We start from the raw sequence: 25,891 nt of genomic DNA, 5'->3' as shown, positions 1-25,891 counted from the left end.
TTTCATGTAACTAGAGTTAACGTCGTAGCACACTCACACAGGTAAGAAAAACATGAACATGCATTGTGAAAGGACTGAGCTGGAGGGTTTTCTGAGCGCTGTTAACAGGTTTGCTGTTGAGAAAGTGTGGGTTGAATGAGAGTCTTTTGTTACATCACAGTGAACACTGGCGAGGGGAGGGGCCTGATGACAGATGATGTGGTCAGTCTGAACATCACCACAGAGAGTTCGAGAAACACCTTTCAGTCGCTCAGAGCTACAATGTCTGATAACTATACAAGGGACTGCAGGTCATTTACTGTGGACATTGTCTTCACATGAGGTTTTCTTTTCCTTTCGTTCATCCACTCTTAAGAAAACAGGTAAGTGAGTGCTGGTGTGTGATGTTACTTTTTCATCTCTGGATGCCTAACATGTTTCACTAAATCCATATAAAAGAGATGAAACTGGGATGTTCCTGCATGAAAGCTGGTTTAGAATAACAGTCACAGTTCACTATGAGTATATGAGATTCTGGTACCGCTTCTAATAAAGCACCCTTTATAAAGGGTTTATAATGCCTTATTAATGGTTAATAAGTTGCTTTATAGAATGGCAATAAGCCAGAAATGACAACAGTTTTTGGATTGCTGGGTTATAAATAATCCATCCAGCTGTTGAGCCTCCAAACCTGCAGAGCATCTGCACAAAGATTTATTAACAGCTTATTATTAAGATTATTAATTAATTATTGTAAGCACTCTGTAAAGTACAGAAAAAAACTGATCTACAGTCAGATTTTAAACCCAAGGATGCACAGATGAAAGAACAGGGAAGAAAATCAACTAGTTCTCAACAATTGCTCGTAACATTATTACAAATGTGTTGGTATGTCTTCACTGTGTGCGGGCTGTCTGTAGAAAACAGACAAAAACTGCTTGGCAAGGAAAAAGTTTAAAAAGTTAAAAATTCTGCGATTGTGACAACATTAGATTGAACGGCTTCACTTCTTTTCACAGATTTAATTCCACCTGAACCTAAGATCACCACATCTTCCAACATGGATAAGTTTCGTATGATGTTCCAGTTCCTCCAGTCCAACCAGGAATCCTTTATGAATGGGATCTGTGGTATCATGGCACTAGCTAGTGCACAGATGTACTCCGCCTTTGAGTTTAACTGCCCCTGTATGCCAGAATACAACTACACCTACGGGATCGGGCTGCTTATCATTCCACCGATATGGTTCTTCATGTTGGGTTTTGTATTGAACAATAATGTGTCGGTGCTCGCAGAGGAGTGGAAAAGACCCACAGGGAGACGGAGGAAGGACCCATCAATCCTTCGCTACATGTTTTGTTCAATCACACAGAGATCCTTGATAGCACCTGCGGTATGGGTGTCTGTCACGCTCATGGATGGGAAGAGCTTCATCTGTGCTTTCAGCATCAACTTGGACATTGACAGGTTTGGGAACTACAGCCTGATGACTGGGATGTCAGAGGCCGAGAAGATAAAACTGCTGGCAAGGATTCCATGCAAAGAACTGTTCGAGCACCAGGAAATAAGAGTGGCGGCGTCACGATACATCAAGTGTATCTCACAGGTAGCCGGCTGATTTTCTCTCTGCTTTTCTGTGAATGGTTTTAAACTGAGGAGGCGTCAGCTGAAATCCTTTTGACAGAGACAGCCCTGAGACAAAGCAGACAATTTCAAAGGCCAAAGCGGCATATTTGAACAACACAGGAGGAGCTCTGGCTAAATTGTGCAAACATATATCTAAATAGGGATGCCTGCTGCTCATAGCTATAAGCTATCATTGTAATTCTAATTTACTGGCAGCATGGCTAGGCTGTTTTCTTAAAGAGTAGGCAAGCTGTCATCAGGGTCATAGCAACCATGGATCTTTTTTAAAGAAGATGTTTCGACATGCCACAGTAGGATAAAATATGACGCTGAATGATGGCTAAATTCTATTTAGCTGCTTTGGTTTCAGGGTTCTGGTGTGGTGCATGCTTGCTCACTGTCACACTGTCATGGCTTACTGGAACAGTTGAATAGAGCCATTATTAACTTAGTTGTGCTTTTCCAGCTACAACGAGTCATAATGACATGAAAAACGGTATTTGAAGACGTCGGCCATGCACTTAGCAGAAGTGATCTGAAACTTGTGGATTATACAAAAACACAAAGAACTATTGTTTCATTCGTTTGCCGTGTTTTCAGTATTTGGGGATTCTCTGACTATAAAGGCGTTTGTAATGTAAAGAAAACACATTTTTTATGTTTGACAGTCAGCTCAAGTGCACTGTTATGTGTGGCCAAAAGTTGGGACACTTTCAGAAGGCAGCTTTCCAATTTCATCGCAGGATATGATGACTAAGCAAATTCAATTTTCTTCACTTTATTCCTCAAAAAACTGTAGTTAACTTAAAATCCCCCCAGCAGACTCCAGCTTTGTGCTTTGAGCTCACTGAAGCTTTCCCGTCCGCTTATTAGAGAGATAGATAAGCCTCAAAATTTATTATTCATGGAACTTGGACCAATTTCAATCCATCCAAAAACACCCACACTGTTATTTAGGTCTTTGATCAGCCGAAGGGCAATTATACAACCTTAAAAGTAATGTCTCTAAAAAGTCTATTGATATACAGATTCTGTTAATGAGCTATGAAACTCTCAGGACGCTCCCACATATGCTTTTTCAATCACATTTTGGACTATTTGGCCTCCACTATCTTCAGCATCTGCAGCAAGAACACGAAACATAACACAAAACACAGGTGTAAGTGTTGGTCTGGGCTCGCAGTGTTGTATTAAATGATGTCTATTCTTTCCAGGCATGTGGATGGATGCTTTTGCTCATCATGACCTTCACGGCCTTCCTGATCCGAGCTATTCGACCATGCTTCACTCAAGCCGCCTTCCTCAAGACCAAGTACTGGTCTCACTACATCGACATCGAGCGCAAGATGTTCGACGAGACCTGCAAGGAGCACGCCAAGAGTTTCGCCAAGATTTGCATCCACGAGTACTTCGAGAACATCAGCGGGGAGATGCGCAGCATGCACCGGCGTCACTCCAGCAAGGACGAGAGCGGCGATGAGGACGAAGACAGCAAGAGGAGCGATGAAGAGAAGCTGCTGGGCATCAGGGCCCAGGAGGACATGAATAAAGTTTTATGGAACTGGCACACCTGTAAGCCGGCTCTGGCTCTCAGAAAGAACCAAACAGATGGTGAAAACAATGGGAGACTGAATGGAGAGGCCAACGGAGCAGCAAATGGCGTCGTGAAGGGACACACCCATGACGTGGAGAAAAAGGAGTGGGCAGTGTATTACAGCAAGGTTTGAAGAGCTCAAAGAAAAACTTACACTGGCTCTTCCTTAACTTCCAGACAGTCATATTGTTTCAGAGCTGTAGGAATCATTATGTTTCTGTACGCAGGGACGACTTAACATTTACACTTGTCAAAGTTACAAAAATAATATTGTAATTTACTAGAATTAGACTTTTACTGCAATGCATAGAAGATATAAATTAATATTAACTGAATTTAGTGCAATATATACTGTAGTTTGACTGTTGTTGTTGTTGTTATGACTGCACAACTGTGTACATGTTATGTTGCTGAAAACACTCTGCCACTGCTCTCTGAGGCCAGACATCTTCACTGTGTAAATTCTTGGTTGCAGAGGCAGAGCTCCTGTGTCAGGCTGATAGTAAAGCATTATTACAGCGCTCCGGAGAGTTCTCGTTGATAACGGCACTAATGAATGTTTGAATGTCTGCGGCTGTGGGGCCACCATGAATATTCCCCGGGCACAAAATAGAAAGTGTTAATACGGGTGATAAGAAAGAAGCTGCATGCGATGCCTGCTTTAAAGTGACAGCGTGGAACTTTTATGACTTGATATACTGGCGTGACCGGTAGCTTATAGTGGCTCATGTTTGCTTGAACTTGATACTATTTTGCTATGCAACTGACATCACTGAGTCAGTGCTCCAGCTCTGCAGCTCTTATGCTGCTGCTGCACGACAGTTTAGCTTTTACTGCTGTCCTGTTCAGCACAAGTCCCTTTAAGGCCACATTCAAGCTTAACAGTTAAATGGACTTTGGACAAATACTTCATCTGCGCTGGCCCATGTAACAAGAGTTTAAGAGTTTTAGCAGAACCATGTAAAAATAGCAGCTTGCCGGTTCAAAAATGACAACTTTTCCACCAGAGCGCTCGTATGTTAGTTTATTATGCTTCGCAAATGCTTTCTGGGCCTTAAACCTTGTCACGGGCAGATAACCCCACAGTGCTACTGTAGTTCAAATCAGGCACAGCTATGATTTATGCAGAAACAAAAGGTTGTGACAGCCAAAACAATTTACATGTCACCAAGAAAACAAGGTCAACATTTGCATCTCCCTCGTGCTCTCGCTCGCTTCCCAGTTTAATCAGTCACTCCCTGGCAAAACCCTGGTCACTGAAAGACTGAGGAATTGTGCTCAGTTTGAAAAGGCCTCCTCAATATCTTCAACTGCAGTTTCGTCACAGCTGGATATGTAGAACCTGATCATTTTCATGTACCGCATATCTCCAGGGAGTTGTCGATATAACGCTGTTTTCATCGTAAATCACAAGAGGGCACGCCAAAACCAAAACCGCCATCCAGCACAACCCTGTGGCTGCAGCCATCGCTGACTCTGAAACAGCTGTAAACACCCAACAATGCATGCAGTGTATTAACGGACGTATTTATGCTCGTGCATCTGCACGGTCAATCCAGCTGTTCCTCAGTATTCAGCAGCACTGTCGTTACTGGAGCGGGAGGGGAGGAGGGGAGGGTGAATGGAAATGGCACGGGTCCCATTGAAGCCTCTCCCTCCCTCCGTCCCCCAGGGGGGGGTTGGTGAGCAGCACTCCCCTTGACCGTCTCACATCTCGCCCGGTAGCCCAGCAGCTGTTCTCTCCCTCAGCAAACTGGCAGCCAGGGCCGCTGGTGTGGGGGTGGACGTCTTTATCCACGCTGTGATTTTTCTCTCTTGATGCTATTTCCCCTCACATCTCCTCTTCTGTCCCCTCTATGGAGTGAGAGACCCCCTCCTGCTCTACCTGCCTCGTTCCTCCTCTGCAACAAAAAAAAAGTGACATGGTGTTTATATATAGCTCAAGCGAGCCAAACATGAAAAAGAATCTGCCGTAGCTCTAAAAATACAATCTGTGTGTGTGCAGGAGGGAGGAAATGGTGACGGAGGTTGCTTCATCTCTTCTCTCGCTGACCTCCACTTCACACAAATGGCTTTGTTTTGGTTGTCAGGACATCAGCCATGCGCTTCTGACTGACCAAGGCCTCCCTTGACTTTGCTGCAAATGTCTCTCTTGTCTCCCTCTCACATACACGCGCACGGGGGCGTGCGCGCGCGCACACACACACATCAGCACGCTTGCAGGCGCCCCATTCGTCAGTGTCTGGCTCATTCTGCCTTCCCTCTGCCTGCAGATTGGAGGACGGAGGCAGCGAGGGAGGGCTGAGGGAGAGGAGAGTTGCGAGGCAAAACGGCTGGTCACATGAGCAGAGATCTGTTTACAAACCCAAGGCAGAGCAGAGCAGAGCAGGAGCAAGGAGGAGGAAGGGAACGGCGAACTGCAGGCTCTGTCTGAGCACCATAAAGGATTGGAAGAGGAAGAGGGGAAGCCTGCCATGACAAAGCCAGTCGGAGGTGGGAGAGACTAGATACGACACACTCATGCACACACACACACACATTGCCTTTGTCTCTGATTTTTTTTTTTCTCAATTGAAGGAGCAGATGGTTAGAGGGAGAGTAGGATCCCCCCCCTACGCACACACACACACACACACATGCACTGACTGACGCAAACACACACTCACCAGCAAAAACACCAAGCCCAGCTCGAGGACTGTTGTTGACTGCATGGAGCTGTCCTCACTTTGTCTGGGCTTTAGAGGGAAGCACATCTCTGCCTGCTGTTCTGAGGAGGAATACCCACTGCAGGATCAGAGGACTGGAGGAGGAGACAAAAGAGGAGAGGAGAGGGGGATGAGACTTGTGAAAATCCTCTGTTAAAAAAAGCAGCTTTGGGAGGAAGACAAAGCCCGGACTAATGCCAGATAATTACCTTCATTGGACGAGGACTGTCATTTCGAACGGTGGCTGTCATTGAATTTAGCGAGGGGGACGACACGGCAGACGCAAAGTGAAGTCGAACAGGCCCTTTTCTTGCTGGAGATGTAAGTATTTCCTGTTGCCAAGCAGCCCGTGTTGTTTATGACATTGTGGCTGTGTGAGATTCAGTGTTTCACAATAACAACTCCTGCATAACACATGGTGCGAGGCATCTGAAAAACAATCATGTCTTCTCAACAAGATTTCTTTGTCTCTCCTTCCCTCTCCTGTGATGACATCATTCTCACTGGGATCCAGGAGCACTTGAGGTCTTCGGTCCCAGTCCAAACCCCGCTCCCAAATCTCCCAATCTTTACACGGGGTGGTTAATCCAGATTTGGGAATGCTGGGCAGCGCAGACTGCTGAGCCAACGAAACCGCACCTCCCGAGGATTTGTGGAATCTGAGCAAATCTGAAAATCTTGATGGTTGTTTTTGGAGGAGCCGACACAACCCAACAGGAGAGCGATCCAGCTCGGGGCGCCTGAATCCAGACTCCAAGCAGACCCAGCGTCCGGAGCTCAGGCCCAGGAGCCCGGCCCCTCTCCAGCCTTCTCCTGACAGGGCCCGAATATACTGCTGCTGCCCTGGGAGTCAAATTTCATGCAACCATTCCAATGGTGTAACGGTAAGTGAGTGGATTTCTCTCCCATCTGCCAAATACACAAGAGGTGGCGGCACGTGTGCTTGTGTCTCATAAACTCGGCCACTTAGTTAGTTGCTGGCTGCCAGCTTCTGGGATCCACGTAATGGACGTACTTGTGAAATGGTAAATTACTGAGAGAGAGTGGAGGCCTCAGTGAAAATAAGCCACATTCAAGGTCATGTTTGTTTGAGAGCCGCGAAAACGGAAAGACACGATGTTCTGTTCTCTAAACTTGTTCTGTATTGTTACTGGCGACCGGTTCTGCAGTGCATCCATGCCTGGTTCGTAATTGCTTCTCTCATTATGCTACCCGAGGTCTTCCCTACACTAACCCCCCTCCCCCTTGTAAATCCCCCAACCCCCAGCCATGTTAAATTATCCAACTCATGCCCCCCACAGTGTGCAAGCTGTACCCATTCATTCACTCTAAAGAGAGACACATGGACGTTTAGAGGCTGGCAAAGAGCATCCCCGCTGCAAATTAATAGGAGCACATGTGGCCTGTGGAAGTGGGGCTTCCTCTGCTATTGTTTCACCAAATGGTCCTTTAGTCCCCAGAGTTCATCCTATTTAATATACCCCACCCCCTGCCACCTGCAACACACACACACATCTCTGTCTCACAAATACATGCAGACAGACACCCCTCCCCTTCCACCCCCCAGTGCTGTCACACACACACACACTCTGCCAGTCACCTCTATAGAGTCTGTGGAACAGATGGTGGTGTGGCGGAAGTGCTGTCTGTCCTCCATGTTTGTCTTGTTCACAGCCAATTAACGCGCAGTCCTATGAGCGCTTCAGTTGCCACCACAGTGCCAGTCACAGCTCCCTGGACACACCTGCATCCAAACAAACACCAGCTATTACGCTTCCGTATGGTTTCTTATCCGCTGGCAGCCAGACTCGCAGCCCGGTGGCACTGGAAGCCTGTGATTGTACCGTAGACTGGTGTTGTGGTTAATGAACAACAGTCTCCCACCTCTCTGCCAGGAGTTTTACTGCTTGCAAAAAATAAGCACGGCTAACTTTCTCTCAACAAAGGAAAATGATTTCCGCAGATCTCGAGAGCTCGCTCTCTGAACTCTGAAGTTAATGTCGCCAATCTAGACTTGCTCTGTCAATGCTAACAAATGGACTCTGTAGGTCTTGGGGGAGCTTTGGTGGTTATAGCGGGAAAGGAAACAATGCAGTTGCAACAGCAGCCCTCTAATTTCAAGAGGAACATGTGGTTTAAAAGAAAAAAGTGAACTGTTGATTGTTCCACAGGATGACCGTTATACCTCCACCATATAAGAAGGAAGGGAAGAAGAATTTTAAACTCCCATACACTGACATGCTGGACTCTGAACTCTTTTTCTGTATGTGCAAACTCTTCCTGGCAGGATGCCTGTGTGGTCTGGGTTCTCAGCGCACTGAACACTACTGCAGCATGACGTCTGACATCTATCACCTCCCGCTCAACGTGTATGTCATTGTGCTGGGCATTGGCCTTTTTGTCTTCATGCTCAGCCTCATCTTCTGCTGCTACCTTTTCAGGTGGGTGACAAGCTGGGTGACTGAAAATGGGAATGAGGAATGCGGGGAAGAAAAGGGGAAGTACAAAAAGAGACATGATTAACAGCAAGAGGGCGATCCAGTTAGAGATTCGTTGGCAGTTTGGCTGTTGTAATGCAACACAGTGTGCACAGTGGGGGAAAATTAATTCACAACTACCCCGACAGTAAGATCTTAACATATAATGACAGCAGCAATAATGATGCTAATTTATGGAGTGCTGTCCTGCAGAGGTGACAAAGTTGCTAGAACAAAAAACACATCAATCTATGCTGCTATTTATATATGTATGTTACAATATAGCACACATATACGCTGCAGCAGCAAAAGTAAAGTGATTAGACCCAATAAAAATAAAGGCTGACGAAGTAGCAGCTAACTAGCTGACAAGCTAGGCTGACCAAATAAGCGCTAAAAGGAGAGCTAGCATTGGGCTTCATCAGGTGGACACAAACACGACTCCGAGTGAACACTAATGTTGCTCCATGTCTGCAGCAACTGTTCGCTAACCGTTTGCCATATAAACTTGGTAAAGTGATATTATGTCAACACTGTACTGCACAGCTCGCTGTGCTGCCCCCATGTGGCCAACAAATCAATAAGTGAAGATTTACTACACTTAAAGGATCCCAATCAAAAATGTTCATGTTATGTGTTTTTTTTTTTTTTAATGACACAATGATGCATCCAATATATCCATCAGATGATTGTTGGCCTCAAAAAAAAAGCATCACTTGTGGCTGTAGAGTAATATAGTCTCTAAGCATCTATGAATATATGCTTGTAGCGTGGTGCTGGTTACTATGACTACTGGCTGTGGCTCTTTATTATGAAGCAATATCTCCTTGTGACCCCTTGTATCTGTAAGTTGTGAGCGGTTCAGTCCAAGAGGTGTTTTCTCCTCCTTTCTCCCTCTATATAATGAATCACAAAAAAAAACTTAAATTCATCACATGACCCCTTGCGGGGGTCCCAGCCCCCAATCTCGACTACTGACTCAAGTTACAGATGTTTATGGCAGTCACTTCTACTGTACAGATGTTGTTATTTCTCTGCCTCTCTCAGGTTGAAGCAACAAGGAACAAGGGAGCAGTTCAGCTACAATGAGGTACGTCACTGCAGCATTATGTCACTGTGGCTGAACGTGTCACACCAGCTTCTGAGGCAGGTTATAAATACTACTGTTACAGTCAACAGTGAGGCCTAACACCACCCTTTATAGATGACCTTGGCTCCATCCATGTGTCATTACCTACACTGGTTCAGGACTGTTAACCCAGCAGGTAGCGGGTGTGACATTGTGGGGGCTGTAGGTGAAACTCTGGGGAAGGTTGAACTCCAGCTGCAGCTGTCTGCATTATCTGTATTCATAATGAGCTCTTAACAACGCAACAAACAAAAGAGTGCACGCCACTCTTGCAGATATTTTTAAGCCACTCACATCAGGACACTGAGCCCATCTGAAGTGTTTGTTTTACACCATAGGCTCTCTGCCAACATGATAGTGCTGACACATCATTCACATGACCCGACGCTTCTCTCCTTCCTCTCCCGTTTCCAACTGCAGGTGGTGCTGAAGGGAGCGAGCAAGAAACTGAGCCTCCTAGGAGTAAGTCACACCTCCAGCCTCTACGCATCACCTTGTGCGAAACACACACGTTAAGACACATTTCACCCACGCTGCTTCAGCGCCCGCTCAGATGAGCCATGCAGCACGCGCTAAGAGATGTCCTGAAAATATCCTGTATCTCAAATGCAGCCATTTAAGAAACATGTCAGAGCACCTGCATGGCTCTCTACTTGGAGCAGAATTTAGGACCCCAGGAATAACTGCACTCATTCAAAATGCATTATAAAAGATCTCTCCCCTGTCTCTTGTGATTTCTATAAAGGAAGCTTTTTTCAAGCTCTTCCTCTTTTTCCCAGGCAGCAAGGGTGGTTAGGGGTCATTTTGGTTTTCAATTCAATGTTCAATCCCTGTTTCATACAAGGGGAGGATGAAATGCAGCGGCCCTGTTACCTGGGAACGTAGCTAAGATAAAAGTGCCATTTCAAAACACTGGCTTGTACTTGTGCTCCAAATCTAGGTCAATTTAATTTATTTACTGCTCAAATTTACACATGGCAATGTTCTTGGCTGCTGTAAGCCCACTGTTGAATAGAGATGGGAAAAAAACATTAAACCTTGCTGTTATTTTTGTTCTTGCAGCAAACCTGTGCGGTGTGTCTGGAAGAGTTCAGGACCAGAGATGAACTGGGGGTGTGCCCATGCTCACATGCATTTCACAAGAAGTGAGTGTTAATGGGCTAAATGTAAAGAAACAGAGCAGCATGTTGGGAAACACGCCTTCACTCTTTCTGGCCGAAAATGTGATGAGAAGAAAAAGAAGCGTTGCTCATGTACAGCGAATAGTCTACAGCCTGCAAATGGATAGCTAAGCTTAGCAGAAAACAGCTGGCCTTCTTGAAGCTTTTGCAAGTTGCCTGGCAACCTTACGATGACAACAAGAATGAAGTTAATGCGACCAACCAATAAACAGTCCAGTCTAGTTTATAAAATCAGCTTAATTGGCCAAAGCGGTTAATCGGTCAACCTGCTTTAGACTGAGGCAGGCTCGGCTGTTTGCACGTGTTTCTGCTGGCTGCAGTTTACTGTACACATCAGTCTCCTCATCTATGGCAAAAAAGCAAGTATTTTCCAAAAGGTCTTATTATCCCTTTAATGTTGCAAAGCATCTTATTTCAAACATACAAAAACATTTTCACCAAGAATTGTCATGTTGACCTATTTGAACAGGGGCCAGCTATGTAAATGCAAAAAATCTTAACTGATCATGTAATTAGAGAAACTCTAGTTTCATCAGTGAGGGTTACATGGCTTTCTCTGGCTCCTCTTGAAGGTTTGATGGATTTTTTCCTCCTAATTTCATGCTAATCTAAAAGCTAACGGTTCCCTTTTTTTGTCCCGTCAGGTGCCTGCTTAAGTGGCTGGAGATCCGCAGCGTGTGCCCCATGTGTAACAAGCCCATCCTCCGGCTCCACACGGACGCTCCCCAGGGTGCCGAGGGTCCGATGGACCCGGAGGAGGTGTGAGTGAGCGGGGAAAGAGGAACCCGGACAGAGAAAACACACACATTAAATACACTAGGGATGATGGACAGCGGTCATCTTTAAGACATCTCACAGGAAATGTTGATAATGATCCCAAGCGGCCGCCCTGCTGCTGACCTTTGAGCAATATGCCTCAGTGGGAATTGGATACTGACAGCAGCAAAACGATTTGGTCAGGTCAGTCAGGGATCAGTCAGTTGGATGAATAGGACCTTTTCATAAAAATGCTCCTAGTTCTACTTCCATATTGCACTGTTCACCAAAAGAAAAAAAAAAAAAGGCCAGGAAAAGGAGCCACATTAGAGAGCAGGATATCATTGCCACCGTCACTGGATGACTAGTGCAGCACTGCCAGAGACCAACAACACTTCAGGCATTGAGCAGGACATCAGAGTACAGGATCAGTATGGATACCTCTAATATCTCAGGGGTGTTACCAATACAGCCAGCACAAACCATGTCAATCACCCTATAACCCTGTGCCACACATGCATCTTCAATACTGCCAACGTAGGTGAAAGGCTCCAGCAGTCAGAGGCAGCCACAACCTCCGGCTGAAACCAAGACCAGCGGGATTACAACCATGACGATTTAAGTAGACAATGTTGTTACCGATTGTGTCCCAGGCCCTTTCCTTTTAAAAAGAGACTGATAGAAAACTAGTCTTGCCTGTATGTATTGTATGTAAACATGTCCCTATATATTGTTATTTTGTATTTGTTGCTTTTAAATAAAAGTCACGTAATGTATTGTAATGGGGTGGATTTATTGAAAGGCTGGCCAGATGAATAGAAAATGCTCCCACAGATGTGTAAAGGGACCTTTAAAAAAATCTATTCCAAAATGTGGCTAACAGTCATAACATTAATTACTCTCTTCAGAGCTCACACTCATACAAAATTAGAATAAAATGAAGTTGATGAAATGTTTAATATTTTATAGTTGATCACAACCCACTTTACAAAGGTTTACTCGGAAGCCCCCCAGTCCACAACAATAAAAAAAGCTAAATTACAGAAGCTGATCATTTCCTGGTGGAACCTCACAAGTCACAAGCTTGTTTCTGAACAGGTGTGAAGCACAGGCTGAGGTTAACACTCTGCAGTCCGCTCACACGCACAAGGTGCATATCATTGTGTGTATCTGGTCTTTAGTCGGCAGCCTCGGTGCCTTTAGCTTCAACGAACTCCATGGCCTTCTCTTTGACAGCCTGGATGCTCTGCGGGGTGCCGTGCTTTTTCTCGTACTCCAAATAGCGCTTGAAGAAGAACTTGATCTTTTTGACTGAAACGCTCAGGTGGATCACACGATCAAAGAGCGCCCTGCGGGAGACAGGAAGTTGGAAAACTCTTTGTAGAACTGGACTTTATACACATAAGCAGCTCGCTAATGCCGGTTTCCATCATGTAGATCATTAAGGCTGACTGGTTTATGTGAGGATGCATATTTTAGCAAGTGCATTTACTTATTTATGAACAGGGAAGCTACGAGGACTGAAACTAAATGTGCCAGAAAGCAAAGCAAGCTCACCTGACTTCCTTCTGTGATCCATGTTTGACCATGAGGTCGATGAAGACGGACCACAGGTCTGTGCGTTTCGGGTAGCTCGTCAGGACTTTGTCAAACATGACACGACCTTTCTCTGAATCACCATAACGGAACTCCAGCTGAGCGAACTTGCCGATCACATCCACACCTGAGAGGAAGAATGACAATGCCTAAAGGTCAAACCCTGTGGAGATACGCAGCTGGAGCAGCACAATGACACCGACTGCACAGTCAAAAAAGATGGGAACGGCTTTGAGTCAGTTCAGTCAGTGCTTTGGACAGGCCATCTTACTTTCTTTGGAGGGCAGACTCTTCAGCGCCCTCTGCAGGAGAGCACTGGCAGCATCACTCTGACCCTGCTGGAGCAGGAAGGTGCCGTAGCTCAGCCACACCGCCTTATTCTGACGGAAACGCTTCACCATCGTCTTATACAGGCCCTCCGCCTCCTGGATACAAACAGAGAGACAGATCAGCAGAAAGACAGACGTGCAGACACTAGTGGCTACAGATTACAGTGTTTCAGCATCAGTCACAACACGTGTAAAGTGTTTAAGCAGACCGGACCTTGATCTTGTCGGACTTTGCGTAGATGTCAGCCAGCTGCTGGTACACGGGCATAGGCTCACAGAACTGCAGCGCCCGCTCAAACACTTTCTTTAGGCTCTCCTCTGTGCCGTACATGTTCTCCAGGTTCAGCAGGGCCACCCACACATTCAGCTTCTCCTGCTCCTCCCTGGAACCAACACAGGACCATGGTTAGAAACAAAAAGTACAACCGAATGTTGTTACTGTTTGTGTCCATCAATCAACACAGCCGTGTATGCAAACCTATTTCAACAGATGTGGACACACTATTAGCAGAGAAGCGGTGATACAAAGGCTTTGGCCCAAAACAATACAAGTCAGAATTACATTTGAACAATATATTCATCTTTCTGCTCACTTTTGGTCATTTCTGTAAAAATAAATGTCTTTTCTTAAGGACACTCACACAGTCGAATAAAAAATATATATCTATAATTCCATCAGTCACCTGAAGGAGATGGTTTTGAGGGCCCTCTCGGCCACGGCACGGGCCTGCTCGATCTGGGTGGCCTGTAGATGGTGAGCCATGTACTGGAGCCAAAGCAGGGAGCTGTTGGGGGAAGCGAGGAGCAGGCGCTCGAAGGCGGCTGCATCCTGGGGCCGCAGGCTGGGATCCATCAGCTCCGCCTCCCGCTGCGTCAGGGCCTTCTCGGCTGCCTTTTTCTCTTGCTCTTGCTCATGACGAGACTTCTTCTGGGGCTGGAAGATAGGAGAGAAGATGAGTGGTGAGTTTGAGGGTAAATAAATGTTTAGATACAGAGAAGGAAACAGGATGGTCAGCTCACCTTGCTGCTTCTGTCCTGGTCTTCTCCATCACTGTAGTCCCCCTCTTGCGCTACAGAGGCAGGCTTCAAGGAGCTCAGTCCCACGTCCCAGGAGAAACCTGCTGCCACCTGCAGTCTGGATGGACCTGCTGAGCTGTGCTTCACCTGCTGAGAGAGTGGAGGATAAATCTATTTTCCAGGTTCCACAATTCCACGATTACCGTACCGAATCTATGGAGATTTGTATGACTAAAAAAGCAGCATATTCGCTTACTTCTACAGAACTGGATTTGGGTTCTTCCTCGTCGTCCTTATCCTCCTCTTCTCTGAAGTACACCTCTACTCCGCTGTCGCTGTCATCAGTCTTTGCTTTCTTTGTTTTCTTCTTCTTCTTTGGGACCTGGGACTCTGCTTGTTTCTGCCAAATACACCACAACACATACAAGTAAGAGCTTCAGTGATCACCAGGCCGCAGTTAAAGCTGCAGAGTTTTAGACTAAGGCGGAGATCAAGGCAGCATTTATTACTGTCAGACCAAAGGATGATGAATGATTGATAACCGAAGAAGCCTTTGATCTGTGTGGAAGAGGTTTTCATATGTAGAGCACTGTTCACCTCCAGGACCTCAGCAGGCTTAAAAGGCTGAGTCATCTACAGCATCTTTACTATTTCATGTAAAGCAGTGTGATGTGAGAGTGAGAGGAAACTGAGGCTGTTCGTTACCTGCTCGCTCTCAGACAGCGCGCGTTTCTTCTTCCTCTGAGTATCGTATTTCTTCTTCTCCTCTCCGACCAGACGAAGCGGCAGACTGAGAGACTCTGGAAGGACGTCCGGCTTCCCGGTGTCCTCAGGGAGCAGAGAGAGGTTGACCAACTCCTCCTCTTTGTTAACACTGAGGACATGAATATAAAGAGCTGTTCTTCAAAATCGGTTTCTGGTGTATAGTGTGATGATTAGTTCCTTACTTTCTTTTATTTTCAAACCGCAGAATGGAAATCGGTGTATCTCTTACCTGAGGATCTTGGTGGTCAGCAGGGTGTTGGGAGGCAGGTGCTCAGAGAGGACCGTCTGGTTGTTGACAAAGTACTTGGTGGACTGCTGGAGCTGGGCTCTTCCTGTGATGGTCCTTGACAACCTGGAAGACAAACCAGAAATAAGGATGCCTTCAGAAGCACAAGTGAGGATATACATTGAGATAATTGTTAAAATATCTACCCTGAAATTACAATTTCAAGAAAAATATGGAGCATTTTAGACTTTCATGTTTCTATTGAGTTTAAATATGAATCTAACTATCTGTCCAGTCTGCTGCCAAGGACAGTTCAAGCCAAATGTCGGTGCTGGATGAATTTCTTTGTTACCTGATGAAGACCCCCTGCTCTCCTACAGACTTGACGTAGCCTCTGATAATCTGGCCTGCCTTCAGTTTCCCTACAGACAAAAGTTCGGGGTCCTTCACTGGCTTGGCCTCCTCAGGGTTCAGCCTGGAAGGGCAAAGTTGCAGTCAACCGCATGTTGTAATAAGATCTAGAAATTATTATTATTATAAATATTCTAGAAATTTGTTAAAGAAAGTCACAAATCCAATCAAACTGGCTCATACCTTGATGGACGTAGAGACAACTGCCACTTGCCATTTTCATTTCCAACCAGGAAACACCTGAGACATAAGAGGAGACAAAGAATCCATCCTGAATCAGCACTTAAAGATAAGTAAAATGGGTTAAAGAGTCTGTCAGTGGTGCCCAAAAAATCACTGTTTCTAACCACAACAACAAGGCTCTAATGATTCCAACAGTTAAATATATTTGGTTTATATTTGGTCTAAAATACAGTCAAGTAAGTAAACAGTAGTTTGAAATTGAAAGAAAACATCTCAAAGCAAAAACAGGCCTGTTATATCAGTCAGACTGTGTGCGGTACATATTAAAAGGCACTTCAGCCAAAGGTCGCTGCAGCCTCTACGGACCTGAGCAGCTGATCCTTGCTGTACATGTGCAGGGGGTTTGGCCTGTAGGCATCAGCCAGGTCAGTGACAGCAACAGTCCCTGTGCCGCCAAAGGGAAGTTTGACCAGAAGGCCAACTTGTGGCTGAATATTGGTCACCATGCCCAAAGCAACACTGCCTTCCTCCAGCTTATGGACACCTGGAAAACATAAGGAAGAAACAGAAACAGCATGCTAAGTGTGATGTTGAGAAGCAGTAAACGATAAGCACCAGCCTGAGCGTCTCCTACCAGTGAGTGACAGCACAAAGCGTTGAGGCTTGGAGTTCACTTCGACCACTTTGGCACGGACTGCTTGGCCCAGCTTGTACAGTTTCTCTGGGTGGCCGGCATCCTGAAAATACGCAGAATCCAAAAAAATTCACAGCGCTTTGAACTGAATTTCCTTTTCATCTATTATAACCTGGATACAACTTTGCACTTACTTTTGGATCCGTGATCATGGCCAGCAGTTCAACTGTCCCAGTAACACAAGGATCAGTGGTGACCTCCAAAGACTTCTTCTCTGGATTAAACTGGAGACAGAAGCATGAACGCGGTGAAAACCTTGACAGCAGTTTCATGTAAACTTTTGATTAAGAAGGGCATTTTGTGGAAACTGCCAGGAAGAAATAAACCAAGCTACTATAAGATAATCTCACCTTCGATACAAAGCATGTCAGTTCTTCCCCGACCTTATAGCCGTTCAGCTTTTCTTTTGCTGTGACGGGTTTGAAATCTGCACTCTCATCCACTTTGCTGTAGAGGGGAGAAGAAACAGTGGGAATGAGAAAAGATAAGACACAGTGACACAAAATATGAACAGCAGTAACATCAACACAGCTTTATATTGCTACAATTAGCATTTTTAATCTCTGTACAATTAATGTTGTCAAAAGTATTGATACTTTTTCAAAACCACGAATAAAGCCTGTGCAAGCCTAAAAATTAAAGAAAACTTTTAAGAATAGTAATAATAATGTTCTGTTTGCCATGGTATCAAAAGATGTATCGATGTATCATGCAGTACATTATGGTAATGTTGGCCATGATAATGTACAATGAACTTTAATGTACAATTACCTGGGTATAAGTGTGAGCTCAGGAATGGTATATGTAAATTTGGGATGGGAGAAGGGCAAGAATCTGAAATAAGAGAAAAAGTTCAATACAATAATAATACATTGAAAACCATCATATTCATCTTTACACTTTCAAATTGAAAAAAAAGACAAAAGTAGGAACTTGTGATAATAATAAATGTCTTTTCCAAAATGGAAAATGACAGTACGCACCTGTGACTGGAGGCCTCTCGTCCTCCGATGACCCTGGCCGTGACCACACTGCCCACTTTAACCGAGGATGTGGGGAAAGATCCCTGACACATTTCTGTGACCTCCACCACCTGAGACACGTGCACGCTGCCTGTGCTTCCATCCTCCAGTGTGACCTGAATGGAGGTAGGCTTCACTGTCCGCACTGTACCCTGTACGATTCTGCCAAAGCAGTGACCCTGAGAGCACGTTTGGCTCTCTGAGGTCGTGTGCTGTCGGTTTGGTGCCATGCGTTCCCACGACACTAGGGGGAGCCCCTGCGCCTCCTGACAGCTGGGTTCTATGACCTCGACGGACAAACTCATCCCGGCCTTCAGCTTCTCTGACTCAAGCAGAAATATCTGGTTCAGGTGACTCCTAGTTTGGATCACAGTCAGCTGCGCCGTATCGCCCAGTGAGATGACGGCAAAGTCTTTGTCGATGTGCTGCACCATCGCTGTGTACTTTGAGCCTTCAGTTAACTGTGAAAATACAAATTAAAACGCAGACAATAGGGATCAATAATGTTCAGTCCAACCTTGCACAGCACATAAAAAGACATTGTTTTGAATGAATACTCACAGATTTCTTCTTCCCCACCAGCTTGGAAAGGATGGACACATGGACACATACAGACAGGATGTTAACATGGAGGATGGTCGCTGTAACTTTCTGGCCAGGGATCAGGTTAACGCCTGGAATCAACAGAAAATTCGATCACTTTCATCATCTCTGTAAGCAGTGCGACACACGCTGGTTTCAACCAGGTGACAAATAGTTGTCCAATCAGATGTGGAAAGAAACACTTCACTACAGGGCACACATCGAGTTCACTTCATAGTTAAGGGGTTAAAGGGCCATTCTGCTGATTTTAGACAATGTTTACTAGTCATGGTTTGTGCTACTCAGGCTGTGACAACAGCTGTATAATATCTTCTGCGGCCCTGGCGGAACATCTCTCCAGGCTGCTTTCAGCTCGGGCTTGGAGACATGGACAGACAAAATTGAGGGGAAGTCTACTGAAAGACACTATTGAGTGACAGGAAACGTAGGATCCAATGCTTTTAGAGTTTGACCCATATTATAACAAAAATAAAAGTCAGGATATCTAAGCTTCAACTGCATCAATTTTGACAGTTCTGCCAACTTTATGGAAGAGCTTTACTTGAATTATTGACGCACCCCGACTGTACACTGCAATTTCCTTGTTTCCTGTCATCTCTCTACTCTCTAAAAAAGGCTTAAAATGCAAAAAGAATTCTTCATAGGGGCTGATTAATAAACACAATTTAAACCATTTGTGTTTAATAACGCAGTAACATTCACCAGATTATTTTGGTTGATGCTATCATGCCATGAAAATCTGCCACTAAATTGTTTCTATTATGCAGGTGAAGACATTGTAAGAAATGTGTGAGGGCAAAGACTATTGTTACAGCCACGGAGGAGTGAAACACTGAAGATTATGTTAAAAACATACCCATGACATGGTGCTTGGTGGCCAGTATGGAAGCACCCGCCAGATCATCAGCTTTAAACATGGCACCGCTGTCAGTCACAGTATGTACAGTCAGCTTCAGCTTCTGACCAACAGACAGAGCAGCCAGCTGCTGGCGGAGATCACTGTTACCTGAGAGCAAAGGCAAAGACAGTGAGAGGTGAGACATTGAAGACGAACTTCAAACGAAGAATTAAACCACCATAATATCACATTTCTATTGAAACCACTTGCAAGAGGCAGATGTATACTTGTGTGGGCCTTCATCACAAGGTCAACTTAGAGAGCAGGACAGACCAACGCAATCATACCTCTCAGAGCCAGCATTTCAGTCACAGCTCTCCTCTCCTGCAGACCATTAATGAGTCTGGTCTGGGCATCACCCTCTGGAGATATGACCTCTGAAATCTTCAGCGTGACCAGGAAACGCCGCTTTTCCTCATCCAGGTTGGTCACTTTAGCGAACACCGTCTGGCCCAGCTGGAAGGCATTCGTCGTGTCACTGACGAACTTGTCGGTCATGGCCTAAAGAAAAGCAGAGCGGAGGGAAACAATGACTTAGAGGTAGAGGTTTTCAGGTTAGTCATTGTAACACAAAGCCCTTCACTCACCGACTTGGGTGCCAGACCAACAAGGCCGTATGGGAACTCTACAAAGACGCCATAGGACATGATGTTCTTGATCCAGCCAATCAGCTGCATTCCAACTGTGATTTCAGAGAAATCCTTGGCAACCATTCCTTCCTCCAGCGACCATCTTACTGTTGGTTTCTTGGTGAGGGTCTTTAACAGAGGACCAGCTAAGGAAAACATCAACCACTTCCATACTGTTCACAACCAGGAAATTAACTTACTTACTTCCTGATAAGTAACAAAAGCCAGTTAAATATTTCACATTGTACAGAATCAAAGTAAGAGTTGACTTTAATAACTTTTACAACAGGATACAATATTCTGCTTGTTCTTGTTGAAGCAGACGAGGTTTGAGATGTTGTCTCCCTCCTGCAGGCTCTCCCACAGCAGAGGGCAGTTGGATAAGTGATCGGAAAGGTGCATTGTGGGTAGCACGGCGCGGATGTCGTCGGGGAGGATGGCCACCTCCAGGCCGTTGATTGACTTTTTCAGCACCTTGGCCTCCAGCCTCTACGTCACACAAATACAAGTGTTGAGGCCAAAATCTGAGAAAGTGAGATACAAAAACACACAAGAGGCATGAAGTCTTTAACTTACCTTGCCCACCTCACAGTCAAACTCGGGCTTGGCAGCTTCTTGAGTGTCTCCCTCCATCGCCGCCTTAAATGACAGCATCATCTTTCCCTTATCGGGGTCGCACTGAAGAACTTTAGCCTTTAACACCTGGACAATCAGTGAAAACAAACAACTTATTGAAAGCCAAATAATTCACAGTCAAAGGCTTGTTTATACTGGTTGCCTAACACCTTGATCAAAGACACAAAAAAAAACATGGCTCATTAAAAGCGGACGATCCTCTGCCCGTGTTGATCTCCTCACCTGTCCCACATAGAAGACCTCCTCCGGACTGATGATGGCCTCTGAGCTGAGCTCGCTGAGCGGCACCAGACCCTTGACGTTGTTGTAGAAGCGAACGATGCAGCCAAAGCCTTTGATGCAGACGATGTAGCCGTGGGAAACACGGCCAGGACGGGCATCGGCATAGCTGAGGAACAACGGCAGGGAACTTTCAACCAGGGCCTTCTTTCTGGTCAGGTACAGCTTCTTATTCCCTGCATCTACTGACAGCACCTGAAGGAACATATTCACACGCAAACATAAAACATACAGCTGAAACTCGAGGTTGCAGATCTTATTTCCAAGTAGCGATCTTCTCAGTGGCTTTAAAACAAATTGGAAAACTGGACTGACCCGACACTTGATCTTCATGCCCTCCATGTACTTCTTCTCTGGGTTCTTAAGAACGATATCAGACAGGTGTGTCCGAGGCACCAGGCCTTTAATGTGGTCAGACAGATGCACCACCATGCCGTGATTCAGCAGGACTGACACTGTCCCCTGGGAGGGAGAGACGCAGGAAGGAAGACGACGTGTGATACAGATGATGGGAACAGGGACAGAGCAGAATGAGACAGGGAAACTGTCCAGAAGGGGAAGCTAAACTGTGTCCATTTTGTTTTCAGGCTGATTTAGAGAAATGTACACTGATGTTGGCCAGACTGCCTCTGTGAACTATTCCTTTAAGTCCAAAGGATTTTAATACGAATTCTGATGTGACTGGATTATTTTAAGATGCCGAAAGAAGATTGTTTTTAATGTAAAAACATTTAAGGAATCAAAAACTGTGATTACAACAGAGATTGCGTCTTAAATAAAAGTGTGGTGTTCGGTATCCACTCAGCACACAGGAAGAACCAATTCATAAAATCTATATGACCTAAACTGATAAAAAGGGAGCTCACCATTATGTCATATTGTACGATTTAACAAGTTGCTCTTTGAAAGTGAAAAGATGGTTCTTGTTGCTTTAATGGATTCTATAAAAAGTGAAATCGAAGTCAAGCGTGCGACAGGGTGCTTGGATAGGCGGCGATGCTTTATTCTTACCTCTACAACCTGACCGGCCTGGAGATCATGGTATCTGTAAAAAGGCTTCTCAATCAAACTCCTGAAATCAAGACAAGAGAAGGCCGTCAAAACATCAAATTAGAATAGTGAGCTCCATGCTTATAGGGACAAAGACGCGTCAATGAGGTGCCACATACTTCCGCAGACTAACAAAATAAATTTGGTCCATGGCGCTGAAGTCCAGGATCCTGCAGGTGTGTTCAGGCATAGCGAGCACTCGGTTTTCATTAGGTGGCTCATTTGACTCCTTCAGGTGGTTCCTCTGTCAAGACGGATCAATGAGTCAGCTGAATATTCACAGAGAGCATCCCTGGCATCTTCTTAACAGCCACAGTAGGTTTAAATATCTACAGCATCGCCCCAACTCACATGAACAAAGGCCTTCGTTTTGTCTGGCAGTTCCAACATGGCTCCAGACATGTGGTGCATAGCGGTCATCTTGCAGTCCTTCACCACCTCACCGATGCGGTCATCTCCAGCAGGAGAGGGGTCAACTCTGGTCCCGGGCTGCACGAGGTAGCTGCGCAGGCTCAGGGCCACCAGACGGGTGGATGGCTCCACATACAGCACACGGGCTTGCACCTGGGTGGAATGATGCAAAACTGGGTTAGTCTGCTGAGTTTATGCTCCAAAATAAACGCATGGGAGAGACTGAACTGGGAACATTTAACACCTTCACCTTTAACAAGATGATTTTAATAAGGTGCGTTTCAATCCAAAACTTCAGTTCATGATCAGATCAGACCACACTGTTTATTTGCAAGTCATCAGATCTGATTTGTGTGTCCAGACATCGGCAATCTATCTGTATTAGTAGCTGTGGTTAATGACGTAGGTGTCAGTAACTGTGTACGCTGGTGATGCTGCTTTCAAACACAGAAGCACGACATCCATCATTTCACCCTTCAAACAATCGTGCTGTCAAGCTGCGGTGAAGAACGCCTCAATCGCATCAGTCAGCTCTGCTAGTAGCAGCGTGGATTCTGCTCTGACACTCTGACGCACTTCTGTCTGCCTCTGGATTTGTCGTTGTGGGTCATGTTGCAAGTGACGCAAAAAGACATTCTGAAATCCAATTTGAGTGGCAAAAGCATCTGCAGAAATCCGATTGGAGTCGCATTTCAAACCACCTTCAGATGTGGCTTAGATCCGATTTACAAAAAAATCACAAGTCTCACAGTTTTACTGCCCGAACTGTCTAAAACCAATCTGGACACACCAAAAAAATGGATTTCCTGTCTGAACAAAGTCGAAGTACTCTTCTTGTACAAGCCTAAAGGACCAATATACCAAATCGGCTTTACCTTGGTTCCCTCAGTGTAGCTGGATGCCTGGTCTTGCTCCATGTGGAGAAAGTCCACCTGGCCACTGAAGGAGGACAGGAAGTCCATGATCAGCCCATGTTTGGTCACCTGCAAAAACAAACATGCAGAATGTATTAAAATGACACATAGCTACCACTGTAAAGAAGACAATACTAGAGGATTCATTGGACACAAAAAAACAGGGACAAGCACAGCATTAGCAAAATAAAAGCTGTCTCTACCTTTTTGATCGTAGCTTTGACCAGAAGACCAGGCAGAAGGTTCGTGAGGTTCCAACCCTGCTCAGGGTCAGCACAGACCTGGGCCATGGTCGGTGGGCTGACGGACAGGCGGACCACACGGCCTTCGTTCTTTACTTCGTCCACTTGAGAAGTCACATACTGACCCACTTTGAGCTCTGGACACATGAGAACACACACGATTAAGACATGAATTGACACTTCTTTTCACGGTCCAGGTGACTCAAAACCCTAATCTGCATCAGAGAGGGTGCAACTGGCAACTGAAGATCATTTCCTCAATCAATGACAGGTGATCTTAAATACTTCATCATACCTTCTGGGTTGTTATGTTTGTCCTTTTCTGCTGTCTTGGGCAGGAAGGCTTTGGTTCCGTTGATGCCAATGTCAACTATGTAGCCATGATCCTCCACACTCTCCACACACCCACTCAAGACCTGTGTTGTTACACCAACAAAGTTGTTGGATAAAAACAAGACAGCTGAACATGAACATGTTTAAACTAAAACACCGACCACATATTTTACTGAAGATGCTCATTAATGACTCACCATGCCAGCTTTCAGAGAGCTTGAGGTGAGAGCCTTGTTGACCAGCTTCGGATTTATTGACAGCTGGATGCTAAGAGAGCCTCCTTTGGCTACATCCAATTTGGCAACCACACACCTGACCACCATGCCAGGGTGGAAGAGGTGCGGCAGAGAGCAGAACTCCTGTGAAGTAAAACCCTTCAATATCACAAAATCTCCTGGAATATCACTGAACTCTTGACATTAATAAGGCTAATGTCTAAATCTGATGGACTCCACAGATCCAATAAAACCAAAAAGACAGTGCTCACCAAAACTACTTTTATACAAAGACACAGAACTGAACCCAGATTTTTCAGAAAGTCACCAAATAATCGTGCAGACAGCGTGGACTTCAGCAGTATATTCAACTCGTCACTCCGCAGGCCTACCTCTATATCAGATGACTCTAGTTGCTCGCTGAGCAGCTTCGCGTACGAGTCACAGATGCTCTTGATGCTGAGGAAGCCTTGCAGGCCACAAGGCAGGCTGACGGTAATCTCAAAGTCTGTTACCTCCTTCACACAGCCCAGCATCAGCATACCCTCCTTCACATTCTGGAAAATGCAAAAAAACAAAAAAACAAAAACAAAATCCACACAAAATCAAATCAGGTAAAGTGCTGGATGCCCTTTAGAGTCACAGTAGTATTACCATAAAATAACTACACTGGGAAAATGAGTACTTAATACATTGAATCCCACACATATATTTAATATGTTGGCTCTTGACAAACGTATTACCTTGACATGCAGAATTTCCACACACTTGGCTGCTGCATTCAGTGTCAGACCACCTTCTTTTTCTTTGCCCGCCTTTGGCTTCTTGAGCTTCTTGCCGTCATCTTTGACCGCGGCCTTTCTTTTCTTAGTTTCTACTTTTTCGTTTGACTGCGAGAGAAAAGCAAACTATTGTTAACCATTGACATCATTCCACTAATGCACCCTAGAGTGACATTAAGTCTACAAGACACAAGACCAACGACAGCGTGTGTGAAAGGAAATATTGAAAACAGCAGATCTGAAAGAACAACTTCAAGTATGGCACTGACATGAATTGGAACAATTCATTGCGGGGTATTGTGTGATAATCCTCATTCTGTGGGTTGTCATGCAAGTATGGGTCACAGTGGTATGGCTACAGAAAGATAGACAGGAGTAGCGCTCTACCTGGAACAAGTTGTCCACCTCCGTCCGCTGCACCACTATTTTACTCTCAGTGGGCTTCTTTGCCGTCCCCCCTCGAGGGAAGTCCTCCTCCACTGCTGCCATGTTTGATGTCGTTTCAGATATCTGAGAAAACCAAAGTCACTGTCAATAAACAGATCGTTTAAAAATCCCTAGCCTGCTGATGATACAATGTTAGGTTCTGTCAAGTAACAAATGGATGTAGCCAAGCATAAGACCCTCTTGTGTCATCGTTTATACGTTAGACACGAGTGTTACAGATGCTAAGTCGCAAATGTGAAAACAGTAACGAGACACAAGAAACAGCTTGGTTTCTAATCAAACATAGTTTGATTCCTCAGATGCACATCTAACTATTTTAACCAGATGGAGAAATATAAACTAGTCCATTTGGATCAGTTACAATCCTGCTGCACATAAAGTTGCCCCTCTGCACGAGACAACATTAGCTACCTGTATCATAGTTAAGCACTCGGGCTAAACGCAAAGCAAGTTTTCCTACAGACAAAATATCTATTCCGTTACAGACTAACTCAATTTTGATTTAAGGAAAGAACAAATTGTATTCCCAGGATTTACCCTGAAATGTTTCCTACATTAAATCCTCAGCTTGTGGGCATCAAACTCACATGTTGTTCAGCAACACGCCATGGCTGCAACCCGGAAGAAAACCTGAACGTTTCACTTTTCGCCCAATCACAGACAAGAAAGAATGATTGATATTATCGTTAGCCATTCAGTGGTCGCTGAGGACCTCTTTTTTTGAGCGACATTATTTTAGACCAATAATAATACACCTTTGGA

The 25,891-nt window shown here is 45.2% G+C and overlaps 3 protein-coding genes and 1 long non-coding RNA gene across 7 annotated transcripts; 2 read left to right on the top strand and 2 right to left on the bottom strand.

Moving 5' to 3' along the window:
- The first annotated feature begins 247 nt into the window (after positions 1-247).
- Positions 248-5,504, top strand: LOC121603791 (calcium homeostasis modulator protein 1). Its single transcript, XM_041933007.1, has 4 exons — positions 248-362; positions 999-1,585; positions 2,820-3,321; positions 5,473-5,504. The coding sequence occupies exons 2-4, from the start codon at positions 1,040-1,042 to the stop codon at positions 5,502-5,504; spliced, it is 1,080 nt and encodes a 359-aa protein (XP_041788941.1). The 5' UTR covers positions 248-362; positions 999-1,039.
- Positions 4,565-6,417, bottom strand: LOC121603793. Its single transcript, XR_006006712.1, has 3 exons — positions 6,114-6,417; positions 5,866-5,999; positions 4,565-5,100 (listed from the first exon to the last, which is right to left on the bottom strand). It is a non-coding gene; the product is annotated as an uncharacterized LOC121603793 (long non-coding RNA).
- Positions 5,564-12,223, top strand: zgc:175214 (uncharacterized protein LOC557610 homolog). Of its 3 annotated transcripts, none has more exons than XM_041933008.1 (8): positions 5,564-5,692; positions 5,777-6,225; positions 6,419-6,788; positions 8,192-8,345; positions 9,429-9,471; positions 9,931-9,972; positions 10,573-10,655; positions 11,336-12,223. In XM_041933008.1, exons 3-8 carry the CDS (start codon positions 6,764-6,766, stop codon positions 11,454-11,456), a joined length of 468 nt encoding a protein of 155 aa, XP_041788942.1. In that variant the 5' UTR covers positions 5,564-5,692; positions 5,777-6,225; positions 6,419-6,763; the 3' UTR covers positions 11,457-12,223. The 3 variants fall into 3 exon arrangements, with proteins under 3 accessions (XP_041788942.1, XP_041788944.1, XP_041788945.1); XM_041933010.1 differs by having other exon boundaries at positions 5,585-5,692; positions 5,941-6,225; XM_041933011.1 differs by lacking the exons at positions 5,777-6,225; positions 6,419-6,788 and having other exon boundaries at positions 5,602-5,692.
- pdcd11 (programmed cell death 11) lies at positions 11,168-25,736 on the bottom strand. 2 transcript variants are annotated; one of them, XM_041933005.1, is made up of 36 exons: positions 25,667-25,736; positions 25,070-25,192; positions 24,644-24,790; positions 24,293-24,457; positions 23,883-24,044; positions 23,648-23,768; positions 23,314-23,489; positions 23,072-23,179; positions 22,137-22,349; positions 21,905-22,029; positions 21,747-21,807; positions 21,051-21,197; positions 20,679-20,930; positions 20,397-20,522; positions 20,115-20,309; positions 19,779-19,949; positions 19,479-19,692; positions 19,150-19,299; positions 18,252-18,364; positions 17,652-18,151; positions 17,440-17,502; positions 17,019-17,115; positions 16,803-16,892; positions 16,609-16,711; positions 16,341-16,518; positions 15,975-16,031; positions 15,733-15,855; positions 15,384-15,506; positions 15,095-15,263; positions 14,646-14,789; positions 14,393-14,539; positions 14,056-14,306; positions 13,587-13,755; positions 13,315-13,468; positions 13,005-13,170; positions 11,168-12,796 (listed from the first exon to the last, which is right to left on the bottom strand). In XM_041933005.1, exons 2-36 carry the CDS (start codon positions 25,169-25,171, stop codon positions 12,625-12,627), a joined length of 5,454 nt encoding a protein of 1,817 aa, XP_041788939.1. In that variant the 5' UTR covers positions 25,172-25,192; positions 25,667-25,736; the 3' UTR covers positions 11,168-12,624. The 2 variants fall into 2 exon arrangements, with proteins under 2 accessions (XP_041788939.1, XP_041788940.1); XM_041933006.1 differs by having other exon boundaries at positions 25,717-25,731.
- Between the last annotated feature and the right edge of the window lie 155 nt (positions 25,737-25,891).

This window comes from Chelmon rostratus, chromosome 3 (assembly GCF_017976325.1).
Source record: "Chelmon rostratus isolate fCheRos1 chromosome 3, fCheRos1.pri, whole genome shotgun sequence".
Lineage (NCBI taxonomy): Eukaryota > Metazoa > Chordata > Actinopteri > Chaetodontiformes > Chaetodontidae > Chelmon > Chelmon rostratus.
This window is presented reverse-complemented; position numbering and strand designations above follow the sequence as displayed.